This window comes from Pteropus alecto, unplaced genomic scaffold (genome assembly GCF_000325575.1).
Source record: "Pteropus alecto unplaced genomic scaffold, ASM32557v1 scaffold115, whole genome shotgun sequence".
Taxonomy (NCBI): Eukaryota; Metazoa; Chordata; class Mammalia; order Chiroptera; family Pteropodidae; genus Pteropus; species Pteropus alecto.
In genome coordinates, this window is record NW_006436814.1 from 3,241,334 (window position 1) to 3,265,906 (window position 24,573).

A 24,573-nucleotide genomic window follows, 5' to 3' on the forward strand; every position below is an offset into this window, starting at 1 on the left:
TCTTTGATGTTCTGAAGGAACCATGGAGTGCTTTACAAGTGACCCACTGCTTTGATAGCTGCTACACCTCCAGATACCATACACAGCAAAGATAGGAAGCTGAGGTAAGAAAAGCTAGATAATAGATTCCTTTGCCTGAAGACTAGAACACTCTTTATTCAAAACACTAAAAGGAAATTAATTCTAAAGTCAAAATAATAGGTGCAGTTATTGTTACCTGCTCTAACTGTAGAGGTGCAGGCTTCGACTGATGCTTTATCTGGAACTGGTACCTGGGACTTCAGGGTGAGAATTTTCCTTCAGAAAAAGAAATAACATACTATAATATAAGATCACATCTGCTCTAAGCAGCTTTAACCCTATTCCCTCTCCAACTTGTCACTTTGCTGATGAAAACCAAAGTTCAGAGAAATTAATACAAGTTCATTTTGAATAACAATAAAATGTACAAGTGAATTTAGAAACAAGTAATGCTATACTTGTTTTTCCTAGTTTCTAATATTTTGTTGGCAACAATGGCATGGCCTTAAACTACAAATAAAATGATCGGTATAAATTATACTTATGTCAATTTTTAATTATCTGTGACATTTTTCAAATAAGTCTTTCAAATATTATGGAATATTACCTATACACTCAGTAGAATCAGGTTCAGTATTTGAATGCTAACTGAAAAGAGTACAATAAATGACTTGGGATGGGAAGCCAATGAGACCTGTATCAACCACTTTATGAAAACAAGTTCTGGAGATATGTTGACAGAGGTCCTTCCTATTCTGAGCTGACCTTTCCCCAAAACCCAACTAAAGCATTTTTTTTAAAGGGACAAATACAATTTAAAAGTAAATTCAATAAAAAGCATGTATTTGGAATATATATACATTTATTTATAGATATATTTGTAAGACTCACCTCAGTCACAATGTTTATAGTAAGAGAAAGAATCAACAACCAAAGTTTACATTTAAAAAGGAACTAGTTTGCCAAGATGGTGAATATTCACCTAGATTATCACTGATGACCAGTTTCTTATCATGTGACTGCTCTTTGCTTTGTGATTGTTATAATCATCCATCAAATCCATTGCAATAAATATTAGTTTTCATTAAATTCAAAAAACATTAGAAATAAAAAAAAGTCTGGATAATGCTTTCATATGTTTTCTCCCACTTCTTCCATGAAGGCCTGGCAAGGAGGCCACTTAATAGGACTCCTCTTCTCAAAGGTGAAGCATATGACTGAGCACAACGTATGAGAGGTGACTATTATGATACTGATTTCTGTGGGTGGTTTGTGAAGTTACTCTCAGGACTTATAAAGTAATGAACCATTTACAATGTCATTTACAAATTATGTGAGTTAATCTTAATAAATTATCCTTACTACTTCTTAATAATTAAAGCTGCAACTTTTTTGGAGTCCTCTACAACACTGTTACTGTTATTACTGCTAATGTGCAATGTGTCCAGTCTTATAACTTGTGCCATAAGGTGAATCAATTACTTCGCTGACTTTCAACAAAGGTATACTGATTTATATTGTAACACAAGCTGATTATCTTACTGTGGACCATAAACTGTTTGGAAACTGGTATCAATCTGTTAGACCACACTCAAGTAACAACTGCCCTACATCGTCTAGTACATTGCCCAAACATACAAGCGCTAAATGAAACTAATTGGGAGCATAACAATTTACGTTGTTACTGAAAGAAAAAACTTTGTTAGAGTCTTGTATCAACCAAATGGTAGAGAACAAAACTGCCTGTAAGCCGTCTCCCTTATGCTCTACCTTGTTGCTTAACTTATACCTGATCATCCTGAAACCACTGAAAATGGGAGGGCACAGAGAAATGCATGACTGAATGAACCTCTGGTCTTCAACAAAAACAGAATCACCAAAGGATTTAAGTTCTGCCTCAATTCATTATGTCTCTGTATATTAAGGAAATGTCTAATATCATTCTAAGATATCACGATAACTACTAAATAACACACTCTGTACAAAGGAACTTTTCATAGCAGAAAACATTACCAAAAATCAAAGTGTCTAAGACCTAAATAAGAGCCAATCTATGCTTAGACTGTTCTATTACTGGTTCACAGTTTCATTAAACTATTATTATTATTTGAAATTTTCTCTAAAAACTTACCCTTCATGGATTGATGGTACACAAACAGAAGCTTCAACTCCTTGAATAGGGTTTGAGTGATTTAATTCTGAAAGCACTTTCTCTGCAGCTAAGAGAGCCTTTGTTTCTGCATCTTCTAAAGTGCCTATTAATCAAACAATTAACATTTACAATTATTTATGCTAAATTTTAGCAATTACACATGGTCTTAGACTACGACTTTTTAACAAGTTGTTGGGTCTGCATTTTTTATACTTTTAGGTTTACTCCGTTGACATCAGACTGCAACAGTTCCTTCTAACTTTATAAGTTTACCCCAGGAGCCCCCCTTAACCTACTACTCTCACTTTTGGCTTACCAGGCACTGCTAGTGTTTTATACATATCAATTCGCTTGAAATTTAGCCTGTTTCACTCTAGAGTCTGCTTTATAATCCCCTAGAAAAATGATAAAAATTTCTATTTGAGACTGCCTAATCATTTTAGAAATATCAATAAAGATACTGCCATGAACATCCTCATCTAATATTTACTATTCAAGTATTTTAGTGAAACATCGCATGTAAAAAGAATGTAAACTTCTAGACATATGCTATTTATGAAAATAGTTCTAAGTTCTTAATACAATTAATAATGCTTACGTTTATTAAAATAAATAAAGACATAATATCCCAAACTTCACTGGACTCAGATTTTAAAAAACCTTAGTTCAGCTAAGGCAGGAAACGTTTCCCAAGAGAAACCACTATGTTCCAGATTTTTATAAAAGTATTTGGTTTTACAGATTTAAAGTTAGGAGTTACCTTTAAATATGCTTGTTAAAATTGTGCAGGGGTAAGAAACATAAAAATAGACTGTTTTCTGGTCCACCAATTCTAAGCCAATACTCTCCCCTTCCTAGCACTCTCCGATCCCATCCTGTGTCCCCTAGCACAGCACTTACCAATGTTCTAAGTGCTTGTTAGTTTATTATAGTCCACTAAGCTCTAAATTACATGTGAGCAGGTGTCATGTCTACTCACTGTTTGGTCCAGCACACACACAGGAAGAGCCCGCCTGCTGATGCACACACATTAGGGGTTCACGTTTTTTTGACACATAAATGCATATAAAGACAATAAATTCATGGGCCTTTCAACATTTATTTTTGATTGTCCAGTGATTATTTTGGAGATAAGGAGGGAGAGCAGAATGAACTTCCTGGTCTCAGAGCAGCTATCTAGAAAGTTGAGGCTGCTGGATAAGTTAAAAATTGTAATCTCAATCTCATCTGTAAAGTTAGTTTTATTTCTCATAACGTTAGTTTTATTTCTTACAGGAAGGACTTAAGTCAGACTGACGTCTGATATTTTTTCCTTACACATTCTTTTCCAAATTTCATTTCCAAATAAAAGAACATAAGTTTCTCCTCCCCTTGTATCTCATACCTGCTTATTAGGAATGAAACAATGTAAGCTACACTTGTAAGTGAAAAGAATAAGATGTCTGTATTGTGTCATGTAATTATTTAACCCTGATGCTTTTCTCATGGTGGAAAAATTCTATTGCAAATTTGACTGAGGGATGTCAATGGCCATCTTGACATTTGGAAATGAGTTCTTACCCATTTGTTTCTCCAGGTCTAGAGGAGTTACTTCGAATTTAAACACATCTTTATCGCTATCCTTCTCAGGTTCTTCAGTTAAATTAGTAATTAGTTCAGTGGAAGAGTTCTCTGGCCTAGAGGCCACGCACATTTCAAACTCTCCTGGTGACGGTGCATCCTGATACTCTGAGGTAGTCTGCTCAGATACGGATGAAGCATTGCTATTTTCTTTGCTCACATCCAGTTTCTCCAAACTTTGTGAATGTGTATCCTGTGACCTCACATCCATTTCTCGATGGTCCATTTCAGGGCTATTCAGGTAAAAAGATGGTGTCTTATCTTTGTTCTTTGGCCATTCAGTTTCTGCTAGAACTCCACATTTATAGAAAGGTGTAGTAACAAAGGTTTTTGTTTTGCTATCATTTGCAGCCTGTTAAGTAAAAGGTTTTGAAAAAAAATTACTAGTAAAAAATCAGTCAAGTCTAAGCTATCAATCCCAATAATACCCACCCTTTTCCATGTTCAGTATTTCTCCAAATTCTCTTCTCAATCAAAATTCATATATTCTAAATTCATTCTCTTCAGATACATGATTAAAAGTTAATGAAATTAATAAATCAGTATTTCCAAAAATGATTAGGCAAGATGACTAATAATCACCAAATGGGTTGCTCTGAACCCACGGTAGAGCTCTAAAGATATACCCTTCTAAACTGACAACCGATTAGGAAAATTAAGAGAAGCAAATCAATGTAAGTTAAAAAGACAAAAAAACGTGGACTAAAAATTAGGAGGTCTTGATTCTACTCTCATTTCTGCCACCAAATAGCTATTTGATTGTAGTCAATTTACTTGGTGCTTCTGAGCCCTACATTCTTCACCTGTAAATGAACTTGGCTTAGTACCATAGTTTCTTTCTGAACTAGTGTTTTCTGATTTCATGATTATCTGCAAGACTGTATATAAAAATCTCTATGTAGTGATATTTAAATTGATTTATCTAACTTTTTACTTTAGGAGCTAATATATTCTTATATTGAGTCTTTTGTTCCAGTATTATCAAACTTACTCCAGCAATCCATTTTGTGGTCATGCCTTCTTCCATGAATGAAATTCTAGTTTCTTTAAGTCGTAGAGGAGGAGTAAGAGACCTTCCAGGTGACACAGAAGGAGATGCTAAAGGTGTTGATCGAAGACCAGACCTTAGGATGGATTGAGGAGTGAACTCAGCAAATCCAGAGGAAGCAACTGACATGGCCAAAGTTTTAGCTTTCTGTGGCAAAGAATGAATGAAATTAGACCGTTAGCGTAATAAAAGGCACATATGTAAGGACAGACAGGGTCAACTGAGTCACAATGGTGGCTATATTCTCATCTACAGTAAACATCAATAAACAGTTTATAGATTACTAGAAAGAAAATCCAAAATTCTACTCAGAGCATTCTATATGTAAGCCTACAAAACATTAAAATTGCATCCATAATCATTCTAAAGGCCTAGGTTATTCCCAGTTTAAATTCAACTTAAAAAACAAATAACTTATCTTATTTCTGCACTTTAACTATTGACTAGTAAACTTTAGTTAGGTAAAAGAGATAACAGTTTGTGATAAACAGAATCTAGCTTAACTACAGCAAACTAATCCAAATTAATGACACTGACTTTAAGAGTATTTTAGAAAAAAAAAATCACCACATGAATACAAAAGTAACGGAATTATCCATAAAAATCCTGTAAAGATTTATTATAATGAATACAAATAGCACAGAAACCAGTAGAAATAATCCCTTAACTTCTTTGCTAAAGGAATAGTAAACAAATTACCTCATTAGATTACTGAATTCCATTAGATCTGTTACAAGATTATATTAATTTTTTTTCTGGATTGTTTTTGGTAGCAGGTATGAAGCTATGCCCTGATTTAATTTCATTTGGGCCTAGCTGTAGAGAATATAAAATTTGATTGTTTTTTGATTAAAAAAAAAAAAAGTTAAAAATACCTTACAGGTATTAAATGTCAGGAATTTACTAATATTATCGACCTTTTAACTATTTTAGGAATAGCATTTACTGAAGTATATTTTATTCATCTTGAAAAATAAAGAAATTCCCTGGCTCATATAAAATGCTGGATATCCAGAAACAAACAAAAAAAGGAAGAAAGCTTCTAGGATTAAATTTATAACACTGGACAAGATACCTTACAGGTATTAAATGTCAGGAATTTACTAATATTATCGACCTTTTAACTATTTTAGGAATAGCATTTACTGAAGTATATTTTATTCATCTTGAAAAATAAAGAAATTCCCTGGCTCATATAAAATGCTGGATATCCAGAAACAAACAAAAAAAGGAAGAAAGCTTCTAGGATTAAATTTATAACACTGGACAAGGAGCTAGGGGATATGTTATATATGTGAAAACATTTTGACAATGGGAAGGTAAAAGACCACTGTTACTAGTCATAAAAGACCACTGTTACTAGTCAAAATGTAAAAACATTTTGACAATGGGAAGGTAAAAGACCACTGTTACTAGTCTTAAGTTTGGTGGTTTCTCAGAAAATTATCAGAGACGGTGGAGACTAAAGAGATATGTGATAGTAGGAAGGAATAACAGTTTACAGTTTCATTGGAGTCAGAGAATTAAATAAAAATAGGAACTAAAAAGCATTTGACAGAAGTAGTAACTGCAAAATAGTATCAGAAATGGAATTTAAAAAATAAAGCAAACCCAAGAACATGAGAGCATTTTTCAAAGGATACAAGCCAATTTATAATGGCCATACAGAACCTTGTATTATTTTCAGGAAAATATAAATGTTAACCTCACGGATAATGTCAGTTAAGCAAAAAGCGTAAATTCAGCAAAGTCTATTTAAGACGATGTAAAAATACAGAAAGTATTTTGGAAAGATATCCACAAGAAAGAGGAAAAAGGGCTTAAAGCCATCGATTACCCAGAGATCAGTTAGAAATAGCTTATTTTTCCCTGCTACTTGAAAAATAGGAACTTCCTAGTTTCACCGTGAATGCCAGATATGTAATACTCACCTTAACTACAAGAGGAGTTTCAAGTAAATTTAATTCTGAAGCCCTGGAGGTATTTGGACGTGATCCTTTTAATTGTGGACTTTCTGGCAATGAACTGGATGTTAGGTACAAAGGAGATCTTGTGGGGGTGGTCTGCTGAATAAACCCCAAACATTGAGAAAGCTGGGGAACAGGATGAACCACCAAATCCAGGAGTCTGTAACCAGAGTATACACATGAATAGAAAAACCCTGGTAACTTATTTGAGTTATACTAGCAAACAAAAGAATTGAGTCTCCCATTACTTGGACCCCCACCCCCTATTCACCCCCCATGATGGCGACAACAGAGCACTACAGTAAGTGTCAGACCTTTCTGGAGCATGTGTCCAATGAAACTATACAGGTCACATGTCCATGAAGTGACTTTGTGGAACACTCAGTTACAACTGGTCCAGAAAGGTTCAGAAATTAAGAGGAAGCATTTAAAATTTTATAATAATTTCGCACTGTTATGACACCTAAGAATGTCATGATCAGTGAGTATATCTTGAGTGGGGTAGAGACTAGTTTAGATGTTGTGTCAAACTTACATGCTGAGATGCATGTGGTATCAGCATTGTATTAATCATGCCCACTATGATCATTATCCAATTGAGATAAATTAAAAATGAGGGAGAATAAATGGTTCTTTGTGACATTTCATCTGCGGGGCAATGAGTTAATAAACATAATAAGCTTATGACAGCACCTGACACATAATTATATGTTCAGTAAATGTTACCTATTATTACCTGTGATCATTTTTAACATACATTCTTTTGTTTATGGTGTGTGGGGGGGCGGGCATGAGATGTGGCTTTTTCAGAATTTTCTGTTTCAACCTTTACTTCTCTAATCCTGACTAATTCTTCTTGACTGTCCACTTCCTAATCAGAGTTCCAGGTCCCCTGGGTTAGTTGCCCCTCATCTATGCCCCTTGCTTCCCATCAGTATCTTTAGGGTTAGTACCCCTTACTGTATTTGTTTCCCTTTCCTGAAATGTTTTCCTTCTCAAATACTTTTCTGCCTCTAGGAAGTCTTTGAAGTTGAAGACAGCATATTCTCATTACTGAGCTTACGTAAAGCAGTCCTTTTGCATTTTCTTTTAACAGACTTAATGCTAACTCATTTCCACTGATCAAAGTTCTTAACTCAGATTCTGCCCAACTTGTCTCTTTGGCTGGTTTGTATCTGTATCCTTTTACTGTACTAAACAGTAAACTTGTTGAGTATGACAGCTTTCAGTGAGTTCTCTGAGTCCTTCTAGTAAATTATCAAAACCGAGGGTGGTTTACTTCATTTTTTAAATTATTTTATATTAGTTTCAGGTATACATACAATGGTTACTTTAGCACCCATCTGGCTTTAAACATAGCCATTACGATAATACTGACTACATTCCCTAGGCTGTACTCTACATCCTGTGACCGTTTTGTTACTACTAATTTGTACTTCTTCATCCCTTCACCTTTTACTCAGGCTTCTATATTCACTAGTAAATACAATAAATATGTGAAAAATAAAATGCAGTCGAGTATATTAATAAAATGCATTTGTTTAAAATATCAGAACATTAATTCAAAAGCAAAAAAAGAGAATTAGGAATTCTAGGTGATAACTGATTAAAAAAACATACAGTAAGGGAGTTCTCGTCTTCTTTCCTTCCTTTTACTAATATTTATTGGGCCCCCATTATGTGCCAGGCATTTATTTTCAAATGAAGGTGAACTGCTAATGATTAAAAATACTTAAGAAAACAAGGCAATACTTCCCAAGCAATCCGATTGCTACAATTCATTTTCGACATGTAAAAATGTTTTTCACCTACATGTGATGTACATAATGAATACTGGCTTATTTTATCTTTATGGTTCTATTCACAATAAAGACCAGACTGACCAACCAAAAAGAAAAAGTTAATTTTTTCAAATTAATGAGGTTAGTGACAAAAATGGAACCTCAGGATTCTACTGAATGGTTTTCTCTAATATCCCGGACCCAGTTCATAATAAATTAAAAGACTGATCTCACTGATGACTTGTATGAAGCAGGGATAATACAAATAGCATAAAAAGTTAATTTACAAATAATTTAAACTTGAAAGTGAAAATTTCAGGTTACAATTTCTGGTGAACCATATAGGTCACTCCCCCTTTCCCAATTTCCTAATAGTCTATTTTATGGTTTTATTTTCTAGTAATAAAAACAGTACCTTTTCACTACCCCAAAGTGCCTGTTTTCCTCAGCTGAAAAAGAACAGGAAAGTGCGGCATATTTTAGTGCCCCCAAAATAAAACTGCCAGTTACTGTGCCTTCCCTGTCACTCTATCCTTCACGTTCAGATGAGACAACAGAGATGATACGGGCTTTAAGACCCAACCTATTACCCACTGGGGACAGATTTACAGGAAGCATTTTCTTAATACAGGGTCTTCCTACTTGTTATTCTTATTAAGCACAGTTTCGAGATTTCCATTAAACTAAGAATATCCAATCAGGCTGCTAGACATTTCTCTCCCTATTGTCTGTTCTAATTCTTCTTTTCCTTTTCTACCTCATTTGTATTCAAATTCTGTATATGTAAACTGCTCACTTTTATATGGAGCTATCCTTAATAGATATCGTTAAATGCTCTGCATTGTGCTAACATTCATGTTTAAGGTGCCTATTTATGAAAGACTGCTTCTCAAAAGCAGGGCCTGTACAACAAATGGCACTGGTACCTACTGAGGAAAAGCCAAATTCTCACACTAACAAGACAATATGTTAGAGTTACACTAAAAAATCTATCGAGAAAAAATATTTTTGATTATATTTTCTACAGAAAATGTTAATTACCGCATTAGGTCTTAGGATTTCAACAACTTTTGACCATGATCCAAATAAGCAATGCATTTTAGTTCATAAACAAAACAAATTACATAAAAGAGCACTCAGCCTTCCGATGTAAAATGTCCACTGCTATTATCTTATTCTATTTCATTGAAAGATAGGCTAGTCACAAACATAATTCAAGTTAACGGTTTACTTTGCTCATGATTTTAATAAAACAAAGTTTCCTTTTTTTTCTCTAAGCAGTATGAAATCATTAAGCAAAAATCCTAAGTAGTCTACTAGCTGATGTAAAATTTACTAAAATTCCTATACTGTTCAAATTTTGTTTTAAAAAAAGCATTAAATACTCATTTAATTAAAACAATACTTGTAAAAATTTTTAATTAAAAAGTACAGTATAATTATTGTCTACCACTATGCCTTTCAAAATGATTTAATAAATTATTACCTAGAAACTCTTTGTGATGCTTTTCCAATGGGTGTTCCAACAAATGCCTCAGGCAGCTCTAGATCCGGGAAAGAATATATTACAGGAGATGGTACTTCTACCCTAGGACTACAAAGAAAATAAAAATGTAACTTTTGATTATGTATTACAAAGAACATTAAATTAAAAATTCTGTAAGAAGGTGGGATTATATGAGAAAAGGCTTTCGTTTTTTACTCTGTACATTTCTGTTTATTTTGAAATAACAATGAACATGTTCACTTTTAAAGACAAAAGTCTTCTTGTAAGAAAAGTAGCCAACATAAAAACTTTTTCCTTTTTACATTTACTAACAGCTGCTGATATCCAGGAAAGATTAACAAGTGGCATGTAAAAGGTATAAGAAAAACATACCTATTGTAGGTTAAGATGTTATTTTTAGGTTCACTGCTTGTCCAAACCTCTCCAATTCTAGATAACACATTACTGATGAAAGTGGATCTTGTTAACACAGTCCCTATTACAGCTTGCTTTGGCACTGCTGATAATGGTTTGGGCCGAGAAACTGTAAAATGAAGATTGCAGGATTTAATTTTAGCTCTAATACTAGGATTACAATCGAAGATTAAAAGAGTGAGTGGAAAACACAGATCACAAGATAAGAATAGTTAAAATCATATTTGGTTTAACAAGATCTATGCAGAAATTCAAGACTCTGGGGCTTTTAGGAGATGGTGAAAAATTGTTCTACGTGTTCTCTGAAAGTTAGACAGGAATCTTCAAATGAAATAAAGGTCTTTCATCCTGTACTATTTTACTAAATAAACTGTGAAAACTTCCAAGAAAGGCGTACATTTCTTGGGGTAGAATGGCCAGTATGAATCAAAGCAAAAGTGAGCTAAAATATAAGATAATGACGGTTGCAGAAGATAATCATTCAATATCTTCTCTGGCTCAATGCTTTATGATATTTTTAAATAAAATCTTACCTTCTCGAAGGACTGATGATTTTGACAGACAGTAAGGCTTAGCTCGCTCAATGGCTAATTTTCGCTGGACTCTTGGAAGGATTTTCCCATACTGATCTAATATAGAATTTCGAGTCACTGATCTCTCCCGCAAACGAGGATCACGATCATTCTATTGAACATATTGTAAATAGTAAAATTTTAAATCTTCAAAAACGTTAGGTGCTATGTTTATAAATTCAGCATTTAAAATAGAACTATCAACACCCAAAACTATCTTCCTCCTTAAACATCTATTCTTCCAAACCAAGGACCTCATAAACACATCTAGTTGCTTTACCAACCCTTACCCATCAATAAATTCCAAATCTCTCCTATCCAGACTTGATTCTTCACAACTAATGAACATAACTACTAAATGATAACATTATCACTTACTAAGCTTCTACATGTGTCAGTAACATCTATGTTACTTCACATAAAGCTCTGTGCATCCTCACAAAGAGATAGTCATTTTACAGATGAGGGAACTAAGGCTCAGAGAGAATGTTCCAAGTACACAGAGTGAATTAAGAATCAGTCTGACCCCTGAAGTCCATGCTCTTTGCACTATATAATTTCCAATGCTGTCCTCTACTTCTTTTCGTTTTCCCTAAGTGAAGTGGTTAGTCTGGCAAGATGACATGCAGATATCTAAACAGAAATGGCATGTATAAAATAATTAGATAAATAATAATATCCTATTCCTAATTCTGTTATAGAAATAGGTAAGAAAAGGATTTTCCATGCTCAAATTTATATAAAGCCCAGTAGGTATCAAACTACAAGCTTTTAACATATAACAAAGTCACTAGTTTTCCTTATTCTCTTGCCCCCCATAATAAAACAATTTTAACTATACCATAGCATTAATCTTCAGAGTTTGGTTCAGCTTCAAGGCAGGGATGTAATTGGCACGCTGCAAATGGTGAACTAAAAGGAATTCCTGATTCTGAAAACTTGTGCTGGACTGCAAAAATCTCACCAAACATTCCTAGGAAGAAAATAACAGATTTGTAAACTACTATCCTATCCTGAATTTCTGACAAGTTTATATCGATAAGTCATTACCTGCTCCGTGTCTGTAAATGGTAACTTCAGTAAATCCTCCATCAAGCCCATTTCCTGACAGACGTCATACGTGTGCTTTAGTAACTCCTCTATGTTCGACCTACTGGAATGCTGTCGCAGTAAACTCCAGGCCTCAACCATGCACCTGAAACCAGTATTTGTCAAAGCTTAGTTTTGGAAAAACTATTTAAAATCTTCAAAACAAATAATCCAACTGAAGAATCTCAAAGATACTTTATACATGTAATTCAGAGTACTTAAAATTTTATTAAATACTAATCACTGCATAATGAAGTTTGCTAATGTCAACAAGAAGGCATCTTTAAAGACTTAATTGTATGGTATTCTGTATCATTATTTACATGTAAAACAACAGAAAAGCAAAGTAAGTCCACAGAAGTTCAAGAACACAAAAACTAACATGGTCTGGAGAGAACTGAAAGATTAGAATGGTATGAAAGGAAATTCAGGCTCTTAAGGGAGTGACAGCATGTGAAGAGTGGAAAAGAAAATGAGCAAAGTCGGAAACAAGCACATTGTGTTTATGAGGAGGTGAAGGGTTAAGCTTTATACAAAGATTCTGTCTGGTCTATCTGACTGAAGAACTTGGGTCAAATTAGACACTTTTAAACACCAGTGTGGGGGCACTGAGACATCCTTCTGTGGGCGACAAGGTCATTAAATGAAGCAATGTTTCTCATGATATATTGTTAAGTACAAAAGCGAGCTTAAAACAGTATGAATAGTGATTGTAATTTTTAAAAAATTAACCCATAAAAAAGCCTATAAATGTTTATGTATTTAATTAGATAACAAAAGGTCCTGAAGGATAGACACTAAGACTGACAACGATTAATCTGGCAGTTAGAACCTTCAATGCAGCAGTGGGGGTAGAATTAAAAATGGCAAGTAGGTAGGACTATCGAGGAAACAATTTTCTTTTAAAAAATTCTTAATTCTAAGTCAATAGGTAATTTTGATTTTAGTGGGCATCTTAATAAAAAAGCTTATGCTATAGTTTTTATTAACAAATACTGAAATAAAGACTGGTAAATAAAAGACATATATAAGAAACAGAAGATGTGAACAAAGTTACAGCAATTAGTATAATGAAATGCATCGAAGAAATGTTGGCAGCACTGTCCCAGACTTCTTGTACATATACATTTCCTCGGGGGAGCAAATGGCACCCACTGTGGGCAGGTTAGGGCCACCTGTTAATTTTATTGTTTTGGGACTAGAATATTTTAACATATTCCAAGACCAATGACCTAAATAAGTAAAACATCTAGGAGAATTCCCTAAAACTCAACATTCAAACTGCTTTGTATGTCTGTCTCCAGCAAGAAAGCATGACAGTGTGGTTGTTAGAACCCGAGTGTCTCAGAGGTGCAATTTTTTTCCTTAGTCATAAAATCTGGGTATGTTAAAATGAGCATAATATTTTTGAAGAAAAATTGATGGGGATAAATGAACACCTCATCATCACTTTGAAAAACTATATAAAGGAATAGATGATGCAGGTCTAACAAAATCTTGATCTTTGAATTTGATGTAGGATATGTATGTGGAACCTTCATTGTACTATTTTATTTTTGTGTAAATCTTTTTCTTAGTTTATTTTCTTCTTTTAATTATGGTGACATTGGTTAACTAAATCAAGTTTCAAGTGTTCACTTCAAAGTAAGGCATATACTGCATTGTGTGTTCACTGCCCACAGTTAGATTTTTAAAGTGGTTATACCAAAACAAATTTAAGAATCAAAAATTTAAATGGTAAAGCAAAAACCACAAAAATGATAGTCATACATGAGAATTAAAAAATAATACTGAAGTAAAAAAAGACACAAGTCATAAAAATATTGATAGTTCTGACTTCATAAAAATAATTTTAAGCATAGCAAAATCCATTATAAAGCAAAATAAAGACAAATGACAAACTGAAAAGGAAAAAAAATCTCAAAGGGTTAATATCCCTAATATATAAAAAGCACTAACAAATCAGTAAGAATAATCCCAACAACAAACACGAGAAAACTAGGGGCAACTCATAAAGAAGCAAAAGCTCTTTATGAAAGACGCATTCTCATATAGTGTGACCAGATTAATATTGCCATTTTCACTTGTCAGATGGATAAATATCCAACTAAAAGGCACAGCATAAGGTGACTTGGGGGAGAGGGGGTTAAACTGGCATAACACGTAGGGAGGGAACAATATGTCATACCTATCAAAATTACAATTGCAAATATCCTTTCACCTAGTAATTCCATTTCTAGGATTTTATCTTACAAAATAAATTCGCACTTGTGCAAAATGTGTGGTTACTCATAGCAGTGACTAAAACTGCAAAAGTCAGAATACAACCTTCATTAAGGCACATCCACCCAATGAACTCCTATGCAACAGTTAAAGAAAAGAAAGCTGTTTATGTACTATTATGAAGCAAACTCCAGACTCAATTAATGAAAAAAGTATACTGCAGAGGATGCATATTAGGCTGTTTGTATTTTTAAAGGGTGAGAGAATATATATATATATTTGTTACATATGTCCAAAATATCTCAGGAAGGATACAGTAGAAGCTTAGGAGGCTGGGAAGTCACTGTGTATCCCTTTTGTACCTTTTGAATGAAGCATGTAACCACTACTAAAAAACAAACAAACAAAAAAACAACCATATTCTTGACTCTTCTCCTTTAGCTCATGGATTATTTTTTTTTTAAAGTTTTCCATTTTAAAATATGACATCCACTCCCAGATGCACAGATGTACTTAGTAGGAGTAAGATGAATTTATTTGACTTATCAAAATCAGTCTGATAGCAGGAGCGTATACTTGCAAGCAAAAGACGAATGATAATGTTTTTTCCCAGTTTCCCCCACTGCAGAAGACAGTTATCAGCAACTGCAAGAAATGGCAGCACCACTGCCAACACTTACATAAATTTCAAGATTAGAAAGTCCCCAAATGCCCACTATTCTCCTGTTTATGGCAGAAAAGTCATGATGCTAGGAAAAGCAATGAGAAAATTATTATCAATTGATGAAAGGCTAGACTAGAGTACTGGCAGTCATTCCAAAAAGGAGTATATGGAGGTTCTTCACAATATAGCAGTGAAGACAGCCTGAAAAACACTCCAGTGACCAACTCTCCAAAAATGCTAGGCTGAACATAAAGAAGTTTGAAATGCATAGCGGAGACTACAATGAAAAAAGAAATTTCAGAGCAGTAAACAAGCAACTACTGATTTCCAGTGACCAGCGTAAAAGTAAAAAAGATTAGGAAAAGATATAATGTATGTAATAGAATACTGGTGCAGCTACATAACAATTACTCGTGATGAAGTTTATAATAAAAGGTTAAAGTCATTAAAAAAACAAACAAACAGTTTTAAACTCTTATGTTACCTAATATTCAAAACATAAAAGCTAGCAGTATTATGAGGAATGAACACATTTGCCATTACAGTAGTCGACTTGCATACTTTTCTTAGTAACTTATCAAGGAGACCGCAAAAAAAAATCATTAAGAACACAGAAAAACGAAAACCGCACAATGAACAACTTTGTCTTTTGGACAAATATATCTGACACCTCACCTAATAAATGAAGAATACACTACTAACCAGCGAATAACACAAGTCTTAGGGAATTTTAAAGAACAGGTACCACACAATGAAATTGTTAGAAATGAAGAACAAGATAATTTTTTAAACCCCCCATTTGTAAAATGAAACTTCTTAAATAACTTACAGAAAGAGGAAGAAATCGTAACAGAATGAATTTTAAAATACTTAGAACAGAAATATAATCAAAATTATGCCACAGCAATATGCAGAACATTCAGATTTATATTTACATATTAGTAAAAATAAAGGGATAAAAATGAGAAATCATCCAACTTGAGTTCAAGAATACAGCAGAATAAACCCAAAGTGGAAAGAGAATAAGACATAATGATTACATTTATAACTAAAGGGTTTTCCAGCTCTACCGGACTTTTTAAACTAAGACTGAATACTCAATGTTAACAGCTAAAAACCTAAAGCCTCTACTCCAATTCTATCACTGTACTGTGCATCATGATTAATTTGCAAGCAACCTATTCGTCAAACCACAGTTGTGATATTATGTCCATAAATACAACTCACAAAATTGAAAAGCTACCAGCAGAAAGGTTTTACAGAGAAAAATATTCTTAATAAAGAGGTGGTAGGGGCTATTACAGACAGGAGTCAGCTGATTTAACACTCTCCCTTCAGAAATATATTGTTTAACCAAAGAGAACAAAGAACACTTAACTTTCAGAGTGCTGACAGCTGAAGTACTGTTTGGTTCATAAATGACAATCTGGGGTGAGTAAAGTGACAAATTTCTAAAAATATAAAAATGACCAACCAAACAATTGGGAAAAAAAAAAAAAACCAATTTGAGTTGTATTAAAAAAATGTTACAATTTGCTAAGAAATTTTAGTTCTAAGTAATTTCCCTAACTAATTTAGTTAACAAGAAAACCCAATAACTAGACCACTGTATTTTCAATCTTGCCATTAGTTGGTCTCAGTTAATATATTGATAATTATAATAATTACAGCAATATATATACTGCTACAATATAAATAGCAAATATATAATGCTGATTATAGAACATTAAAATACTACAAAGGGAAGAAAGAAGCAACATAAAGATGTCACCTGTTCAAATCTTATTAAAGTATTAAGATATGAAACATGATACTTTAAATTATTTAAACAAATACTTCAAGATGCTTTCATGAGAATGCAATGACAAATATCAAATGCAAAGAACTATAATACCCAAGCAACTGAAATTAACAAAAATATTAGTGTACCATCATTGGAATATACCCTCGAAGAATATAATTATCAACTCAACATGACTTCACTAGATGATGAAGAATTTTAAGAATATTATGTAATGCAGCACAAGCAAAATATTATATATTGCTAATGGAATTTCATCAATTCCATTAACATCTGATCGAATTTGTACTTTCAAATTAAGTACTTACCTATTAAAAAGCAAAACAGTGAGGAGAAGGACAATATCACTATCACTGGACACTGCTGGCTTCATTGTTTGAATATATCTGAGGGCTTGTCTGTGCTCACCCTGACTCAAGAAGGCTTGAATAATCTTTGAATGCTGCCATGACACAGGTTTTGTAGTAGCTGGGTGAAACAGAAGATCCAAACCACTCTGCAAAAATGACATGAAAACTGGTAAATACAAATATAAGCTTCGCGTTTAGATAAAGTAGCTAAACTTTAAAAAGACAGGCAATACTAAAGCCACAAAACTCACGATAAAACCAGTTTAAATATAAACTGAAAAGATCTACTTTAGCCTATGGTATATTTTATTTTTAATAAAATCCTTATCGAAAGCCTCTTACTTCTGAGACCTCATTAAGCTATTATATAAAATCTTTCTATTACCAATTTCATATATTAATGCCAAATCCTGCCTTCTTTGGTTCCCCCAACACACTAAACATATCTCTAACATAACAATCACCATATGTGCACTATTAGCAATTGTCTACCTGTTCAGTTCCTTCTTTAGAAAGTAAGAAACCTGGGGTTCTGAACAGTGCTTGGTGAAGGTATTGATTAAAATGACTCCTTAAAAGTAGATTGCCTCTAAAAGTAGATTGCATCATATCTTGCATAATGCATAACATCAAATTTAATCCAGTTACGTTATTTTATAAAATTCTAATAGTTTACAAAAGCTTACATTCTAAGTGAACTAATAAACTTACCTCATAGTCACTATGATCTATCAGCCAAAACCCTTGAATAAGTTTAACCTGGCCCCAAGAAATGGCAAAGGCAGTTGGAAATGATTCAATGGAAGTATCCGTTTTGTTTGGGAAGGAATACATAATATCAAGTAGCAAATATATGGTCTTTAAGAAAGCGGATTAAGGACAATAAACAAAAACTCTTACATGTATATTTGTAATAGGTAATAACAGAATATAGCAGAAAAGAGGCTTGAGAGAGTTCTTTTACTGTTCTGAAAGCTGTTAGGGATATCCAGCTATGGAAGTGCAGTTTTATTAGATGTGGATACAGCCAATCCCACAACCAACTTCACCACAAAGGAGATGAACTAAAGCATACTTTCTTCATCAAGTCGGTAGCTTGGAAAATTTAAGAAACAGAGCTATAGACAAAATTCCAGTTATTGAGCAAAACCTGGGAACTTAAAAAGACACATCATGTGTCTTATAAATTATGAATGAAACTACATATTTTTAGATTAATAACCGACATTAGGAAAAACAATCTTACTGCAAAGACAAGGCTGAAAACAATGTCTAAGGTAATATTAAGCTAACTTCTAACGCGTTCATTTTCAGCACTGAGAATGACTACTTGCCAACAATGTTTTAGAACAGTTGTTCTTAACTTTGAGAGTGCCTCAGACACATTTGAGAATCTGATGAAAGCCATGGACCCTATCTCTAGAAAAATAAACAAAACACTGCATAGTTTTAGGTTAACCACAGACCATATGAACCCAACCAACATATCCTGGGTTGAAAATCTTTCCTTTAAAAAACGTTCAAATGTGAATTTAAGATTGGATTAGATGCTTAATTGCCACTACTATAAAATTTTAAAAAGGATACAATAGAATGTTTGCTTGCTTCAGTAATGTTGTCTAGTAGGTAAATGTCAAGTAATGCCTATAAAAGAGATTAAAAAATTCATTGTATTTTATATATTCATTTAGTCATGCTCCTTGTTTTTCCCAAGCCTGCGCCAGGTGTTAAAAATACAGCTAAGCATACCTCCCCTCTCCCAACTTTGTAGACCCTGTAAGTGATATCATGTTATTGCAAACCTACATGCAGACTAGTAGGAGGATATTTTCCTGTGCCTCCTTTATCCCGTTTCCACAACTTCTCAACTCGATCTCCTAACTGAGAAACCATTCCATCAATCATCAAGCAATCAGAGTTCCACTTCCCTCTGCAATAAAGGCAACATTAAGGATTATTCAATATTCGTGGTAATTATTATCAAAACAATAAGCCTTAAACTCTCAAAAGGAATAATCCCAACTACCAATGGGAGAAGAGTTGAGACTAGAACCCCGTTTAGCATCATGACAACTCCAGACATCAAGAAGCATCATGTTCGGTCATCGGCAAGCCAGTCAGTGGAGGTCAGGGCCCAGGAAAGAATGTGGTCCGGCCAGCCAAATGCCTGACAATATTCTATTTTTTACCATCTTGAGCAAATTACCAAAGAGCATGGGAGCCCTATATAGTTAAAATAATACTGCAGTTCAAAGTCGAAGAGCTATTTTTTCATTTTCACCAGCTGGTTAGTCTTTTAACCTCAGTGATTCCTTCAGAAATACATTACTGAGCACCTACAAGGTGACAGGCAAATACTGTCCCTGTTTCCACATGTAGTATTAATAACAGCAACATAAATTAACTGGGCTTTTCCTATGAGTCAGATATTTTAAGAGGTGCCTTGCATAAATTACTATTTAATGTTTATACTGACTTTAGAATTTGTGACAAATAGGATTAGAAAGTTTAGCAAACCTGTTCAAGGACATACACTTAATAAGGTCCACGCTCACTATCGTAGATTAGTTATTCTAAAGCAGTGGATCTCAAAACTTGTCTGCATCAAATTTACAGCTTTTTAAGTACTAATTTCCAGATAATTCTAACAAAACCAGCCTGAAATCAATGTTTGTGAATCATTGTATATGCTGCTCTACAATTCTTTCATTCCAACTTGAGGAAGAAGACTATTTAATCCAGAGGTAGGGCCAGCCTCTAAACACTACTCTTTCTTCTTCTATTCAACTTATTTATTTCAAAAGAACCAACTAGGCTAATATTCCTACATTTTAAAAAAGGGAAAGATAAGGGGGGAGTGGGGGAGGGACAGCAGAAAGTAGTCCAAGCATTGAAATAAAACTGCTAATGGAAAAAGTATAAAATAACCAACTGATGTTATATTTTTATGTTTTTTGATGAATAGTAACTGCTTTTTGCCGAATAATTCTCAGAAAAAATATGTGCTTAAATTACAGCCATCTCTTCTAATAATTAATCATGGTAATTGTTTTACTTAGAAAATAATAAGTAGCTACACTAAATTGAAATAAAAGTTCTAAAATAAAAGTGTAACCATTAGGTCAAGGCAAACATTACAACTAAAACAGAAATGCTGGTAACAAATTCTGACACTTTACTGAGAATTCCGCCCACTTAATCATTTTGTGACATGATAAACTCTAAGAAACCTTTGACTTCTCACAGGAGAAATTTCTAAAATGTTATTTTGAAGGTTCTGGTTGTACTATACCTTGATAAATGCTCACACTTCTGTCGACGACCGGTGTAGTAGTTCTGAATTACAGGGTAGTTGTAGCATAACCTTGATAACTGCACAGCATCATCTAGATTGTTTTTTAAGAGTTGGAAAAAAAACTAGTAATATTTCCAAAAACTCCCAACAATACTTAGGTAATACGCACTGATATTTTACTATGATTTTATAGTTTTTAATTTGTAGGCTTCTTAAATTTAAATAACAAAAGAATACTACACCTCCTTCATTAACAGATGCACAAATAAGAAAACCAAGTCTCTCATAAACGTCTGTAACAGCAAAGATGCTAAGAGAATTAGGAAAGAAAAAGATCAACAGCAATTACACATAGAGGCAGAAGTACATTTAAAAAACATCTAATGTGTTTCCTGGAAATGCAAGAAGTTGGAGGCTTTACACGTGTATTCTAAAAAAAACTGTAAAAGTCAAATTCTCTAATTCATACTATTGGCATGAATCATTAGATAAAAGGAGATATTTAAATGATGGCAAATAATTAGTTAATAACCATATGAAAAGAACTCTTAAAGAGAAAAAGATTGGCAAATTAAATTATAAAACCTATAGTTCTATGGACCTAAATCTCCTAGCTGATGACTGATAATCAACCCAACTTTCAGAAGCATGTTTTGTCAAATATTCTTTCCTTCTAAATGTTATTCAATCCAATTGAACATGCATGGAACACACCTGTGTGTCAGGAATGGAGTCAGGCACAGAAGCAGCAAGGTCAGGAAGAATTTAAGAAAGGAAACCAGTAACAGAATGCAACAATAAAATTACAGATTTAAGAATGTTTCAGTCAATATTGTAGATTAAGTCAATATTTTACCTAAGCCCTCTGGTAAAAGCCCAGAATGAGAGAACCAAAGAACCACTTGTGCATATTGACAGATGAGCTGGGAAACCATATACTTATTGCTTAAGTTCACAGCACCTGTAAAGAAGAGTTAAACATCAGTTGTTTAACTTTTACTTTATCAATCATAAATGAAAAATCAAGACACTCAAAACTTTTAAAAAATTAATTACTTGGTGATTTTTAACAATGTATATGTGTGATTTTTAACAATGTATACTCTCCAAAATGCTAAAATAAATAACTCCCTGACTAAAGTAGACATTTTAGGTAAATATGCTTTGATCTTAGCCACACTACCATTTAACTAATTTCAGAAGTCAAAATGAGTCTATGGCCATGCCACCCTGAACAAGCCCGAGCCCATCTGATCTCGGAAGCTAAGCAGGTTTAGGCTTGGTTAGTACTTGGATGGGAGACTACCTAAGAAGACCAGGTGCTGTAGGTGTAAAAAAAAGGTCAAATTGATGTACTAATATAAACTATATAGTATCATTAATATATGTTGGTCACACCAGGTCTTTAAATAAACTTTTGTTTAAACGGCAAAACAAGAAAAAAAATTACAATGACCTCTGTGAATAAAAACTTATATGTGGTTTTAAAAATTTGAAATTCTACTGGAAATACACTACCTTAACAGAAATTAAGTCTAACTCCCAAATTTCCTAAGCTTATTTAAGCATGGGATCATGGTACATCTAATAACATTCTGTAGCTTTTCATAACAGAGAACAAAACAAAACAAAAAGCATTTAAGAAATAATGGCCTCTTTGCACAAAGATCCATCTAAGAAACAGGGAATTTGTTCTTTCTCGAAGTCAAGACGTAAAATTTAAAAAAGCATTCATTTATATAAGACAAACAGCATACCTCTTTCAGTGATATCTTGGGCCTCTGCGGCAAAACAGCTTAAGACTGTATTAAGGTTGCTAAGAAGCAAGCTGCACTGTTGAATAGACTGTATAGTTTGTGGATCAATGAAACGACGCGAACCATCAAATAATGGTATACCTTTCAAGAATAAAATACACGATTAGTTTCAACACAGTAAATCTGAATTAAATTCACAAATACAAAATTTCTCAAATTCCTATTAACCACAGAATTCTATACATTATATATTAACGAGATTTACAAAGACAAGCTTGGAATGACAAACACTCAAGGAAACTAGAAGGGACAGATACAAATTATTATTTTTAAAAAATGTAGATTGAGGTAAGTGGTATGTGAACACAGAGGAAGGTGATATAAATCCACCTTCGGATTCACTAGAAATCAGTTACTAAATTGAATATTAAATGCTCCTCCTTCAAATAAATTTTTTATTTTAGACCTTTTATGTGCCATGTTGTTCTGCAATTAATATTTTATAAGAACTCTTCCATCTCTAGTCTTCAAAAGTGAGACATTAAAATTAAGACTCACATAAAGACATTATAATAAAATTGCAGGTATTTACTGTAGACTCAGTTGTCCTTTCATTTCAAATTCAAAGCTGAGTTTACAAATCCTTTTTCTGGAAGGAAAAATTATTTTGGTTGCTGTTGGTAGTATCTTTTTGATAAGATTTGACTGCATTAATATTTATGTGTAATTATATTAATATTTAACATGCAATATTTAATATGTAATTGAAAACAAATATCATAACTCTAAATCCTTTTTCAAATCTATTCGCTTTACTCCAATGCATTTAAAATACATATTTTGTACTGTAATTATTTTTCGTTAAAAAAATCTCCATTGATCAATAATGAAGCTCAAGGCAGTAAAAATGGCTGTTATTACCAAGTTCAACCCTGAAATTCCACATTATGTTCAAAGCATAATAAAGGCATACAATTTTACAAATTGAGTTAAATTATTTTTTTACATAACATGTAACTGGCCCTTAAAACATTTCCTCTCAAAAATTTTACTGATTCTGAATTATCAAGTGTTCCAGACTTCAACTGTACTAATTATTAAAATATTTAAAATTACTGACTTCATGTTTGTAGTTTCTAAGTATGCTCTAAAAATACTACAGAACCCGATATCTTCCTACACAATTTTACTGATTTAAAATTCCCCTATTAAGAATAAATTTTTTTAAAAGTCCATTTGTTCATTCATCATGACACAATAATACAATTAAAAAAAAATACTCTAAATAAACTTAAATTTTACTTTCAAGTACGGGGCAACCATATGCTACCTTTAACATTATCTTTGCACTAACTGAACATAATGGGTTTTCAATATTCACGATATCCCAAAACTCAAAGTGTACAACAGACTAATAAACAAGACTGTCAAGAAGAAAAATGATTTAGCATGACTGATAACATCCATTAGAAAGATAATGAGTTTTTACCCTTCTATTCAACTTCTTTATACTAAGAAATATTTTAGATAGAAAATAAGTAGATGAGCTTCTCAGGTTAACTGGCATATTCTCCTTACTCAATCACCATCATTTTTTTTTTTAAACTCCTAAGATCAAAAGATATGTACGGTATAATTGTGAAAGTTGCTATTGTGGATCTATCGACATAGTGCCAGTTTAACAATCTATTGCAAAATCTTGGTCAAAAAATAATTTTGCCACTCTAATGTAAAAAGAAAGTTTCCTTCTGGGACATCTATAAAGAAGATACAACTTCAAAATGATTAAAAATTATTATTGTTATGTACTTAAAAAATAAATCTAGATTAGTTTTAATAGTTTTAATAGAATACTTACACAGTCTGTCAAATTCCTCTTTTGTGAGAATCACTTTATTCCATGTCCATTCAAGAACAAAGCGCAAATTAGCAGCAGAATTTGGTTGTTCTTATTTGTAAAGACAAAAGAAAAAAATGATTATTATTACTACAAAAAAAAAAGAGTAACTTTTCAGTGAAGAAACCTGACAGAAATCACCCTAACCAAGCGAGCAACACAAAAGTCAGCACGAATGGAGACAAACCGGCATTTTTCTCAGTGCAGCACATGGAGCACTGCCGTGAGAAATGTAAAAGCTGAACCTAATCGTGAGGAAAGATCAACAAACAAATGAAAGGCAGCCTACGAAATAAAAGGGTTATATTCTTTAAAAATGTCAATTTCTTTTAAAAGACAAGGCTTAGGAATTATACCAAATTAAGAGAGATTAAAAAGATAAGAAAACTAAATATAATATATATTCTGAATTGAA

At 33.1% G+C, this 24,573-nt stretch overlaps 1 protein-coding gene and 1 pseudogene across 3 annotated transcripts in view; one reads left to right on the plus strand and one right to left on the minus strand.

The window, feature by feature from the left end:
- The window catches only part of AHCTF1 (AT-hook containing transcription factor 1), a 69,866-nt gene that overhangs the window by 11,272 nt on the left and 34,021 nt on the right, over nt 1-24,573 (minus strand). For all 3 annotated transcript variants that reach the window (XM_006914268.3, XM_025048512.1, XM_025048513.1), the window contains exons 14-31: nt 24,120-24,209; nt 22,262-22,402; nt 21,361-21,465; nt 20,502-20,595; nt 19,016-19,139; nt 18,797-18,853; nt 17,921-18,067; nt 17,168-17,355; nt 12,133-12,277; nt 11,924-12,055; nt 11,044-11,194; nt 10,469-10,619; nt 10,076-10,183; nt 6,773-6,968; nt 4,785-4,988; nt 3,734-4,145; nt 2,153-2,276; nt 218-297 (exon numbers count right to left, since the gene is read on the minus strand). In XM_006914268.3, the coding sequence (XP_006914330.1) occupies nt 218-297; nt 2,153-2,276; nt 3,734-4,145; nt 4,785-4,988; nt 6,773-6,968; nt 10,076-10,183; nt 10,469-10,619; nt 11,044-11,194; nt 11,924-12,055; nt 12,133-12,277; nt 17,168-17,355; nt 17,921-18,067; nt 18,797-18,853; nt 19,016-19,139; nt 20,502-20,595; nt 21,361-21,465; nt 22,262-22,402; nt 24,120-24,209 (2,649 nt within the window). The remainder of the gene's footprint in view (nt 1-217; nt 298-2,152; nt 2,277-3,733; nt 4,146-4,784; nt 4,989-6,772; nt 6,969-10,075; nt 10,184-10,468; nt 10,620-11,043; nt 11,195-11,923; nt 12,056-12,132; nt 12,278-17,167; nt 17,356-17,920; nt 18,068-18,796; nt 18,854-19,015; nt 19,140-20,501; nt 20,596-21,360; nt 21,466-22,261; nt 22,403-24,119; nt 24,210-24,573) is intronic.
- LOC112481742 lies at nt 21,717-21,835 on the plus strand (annotated as a pseudogene).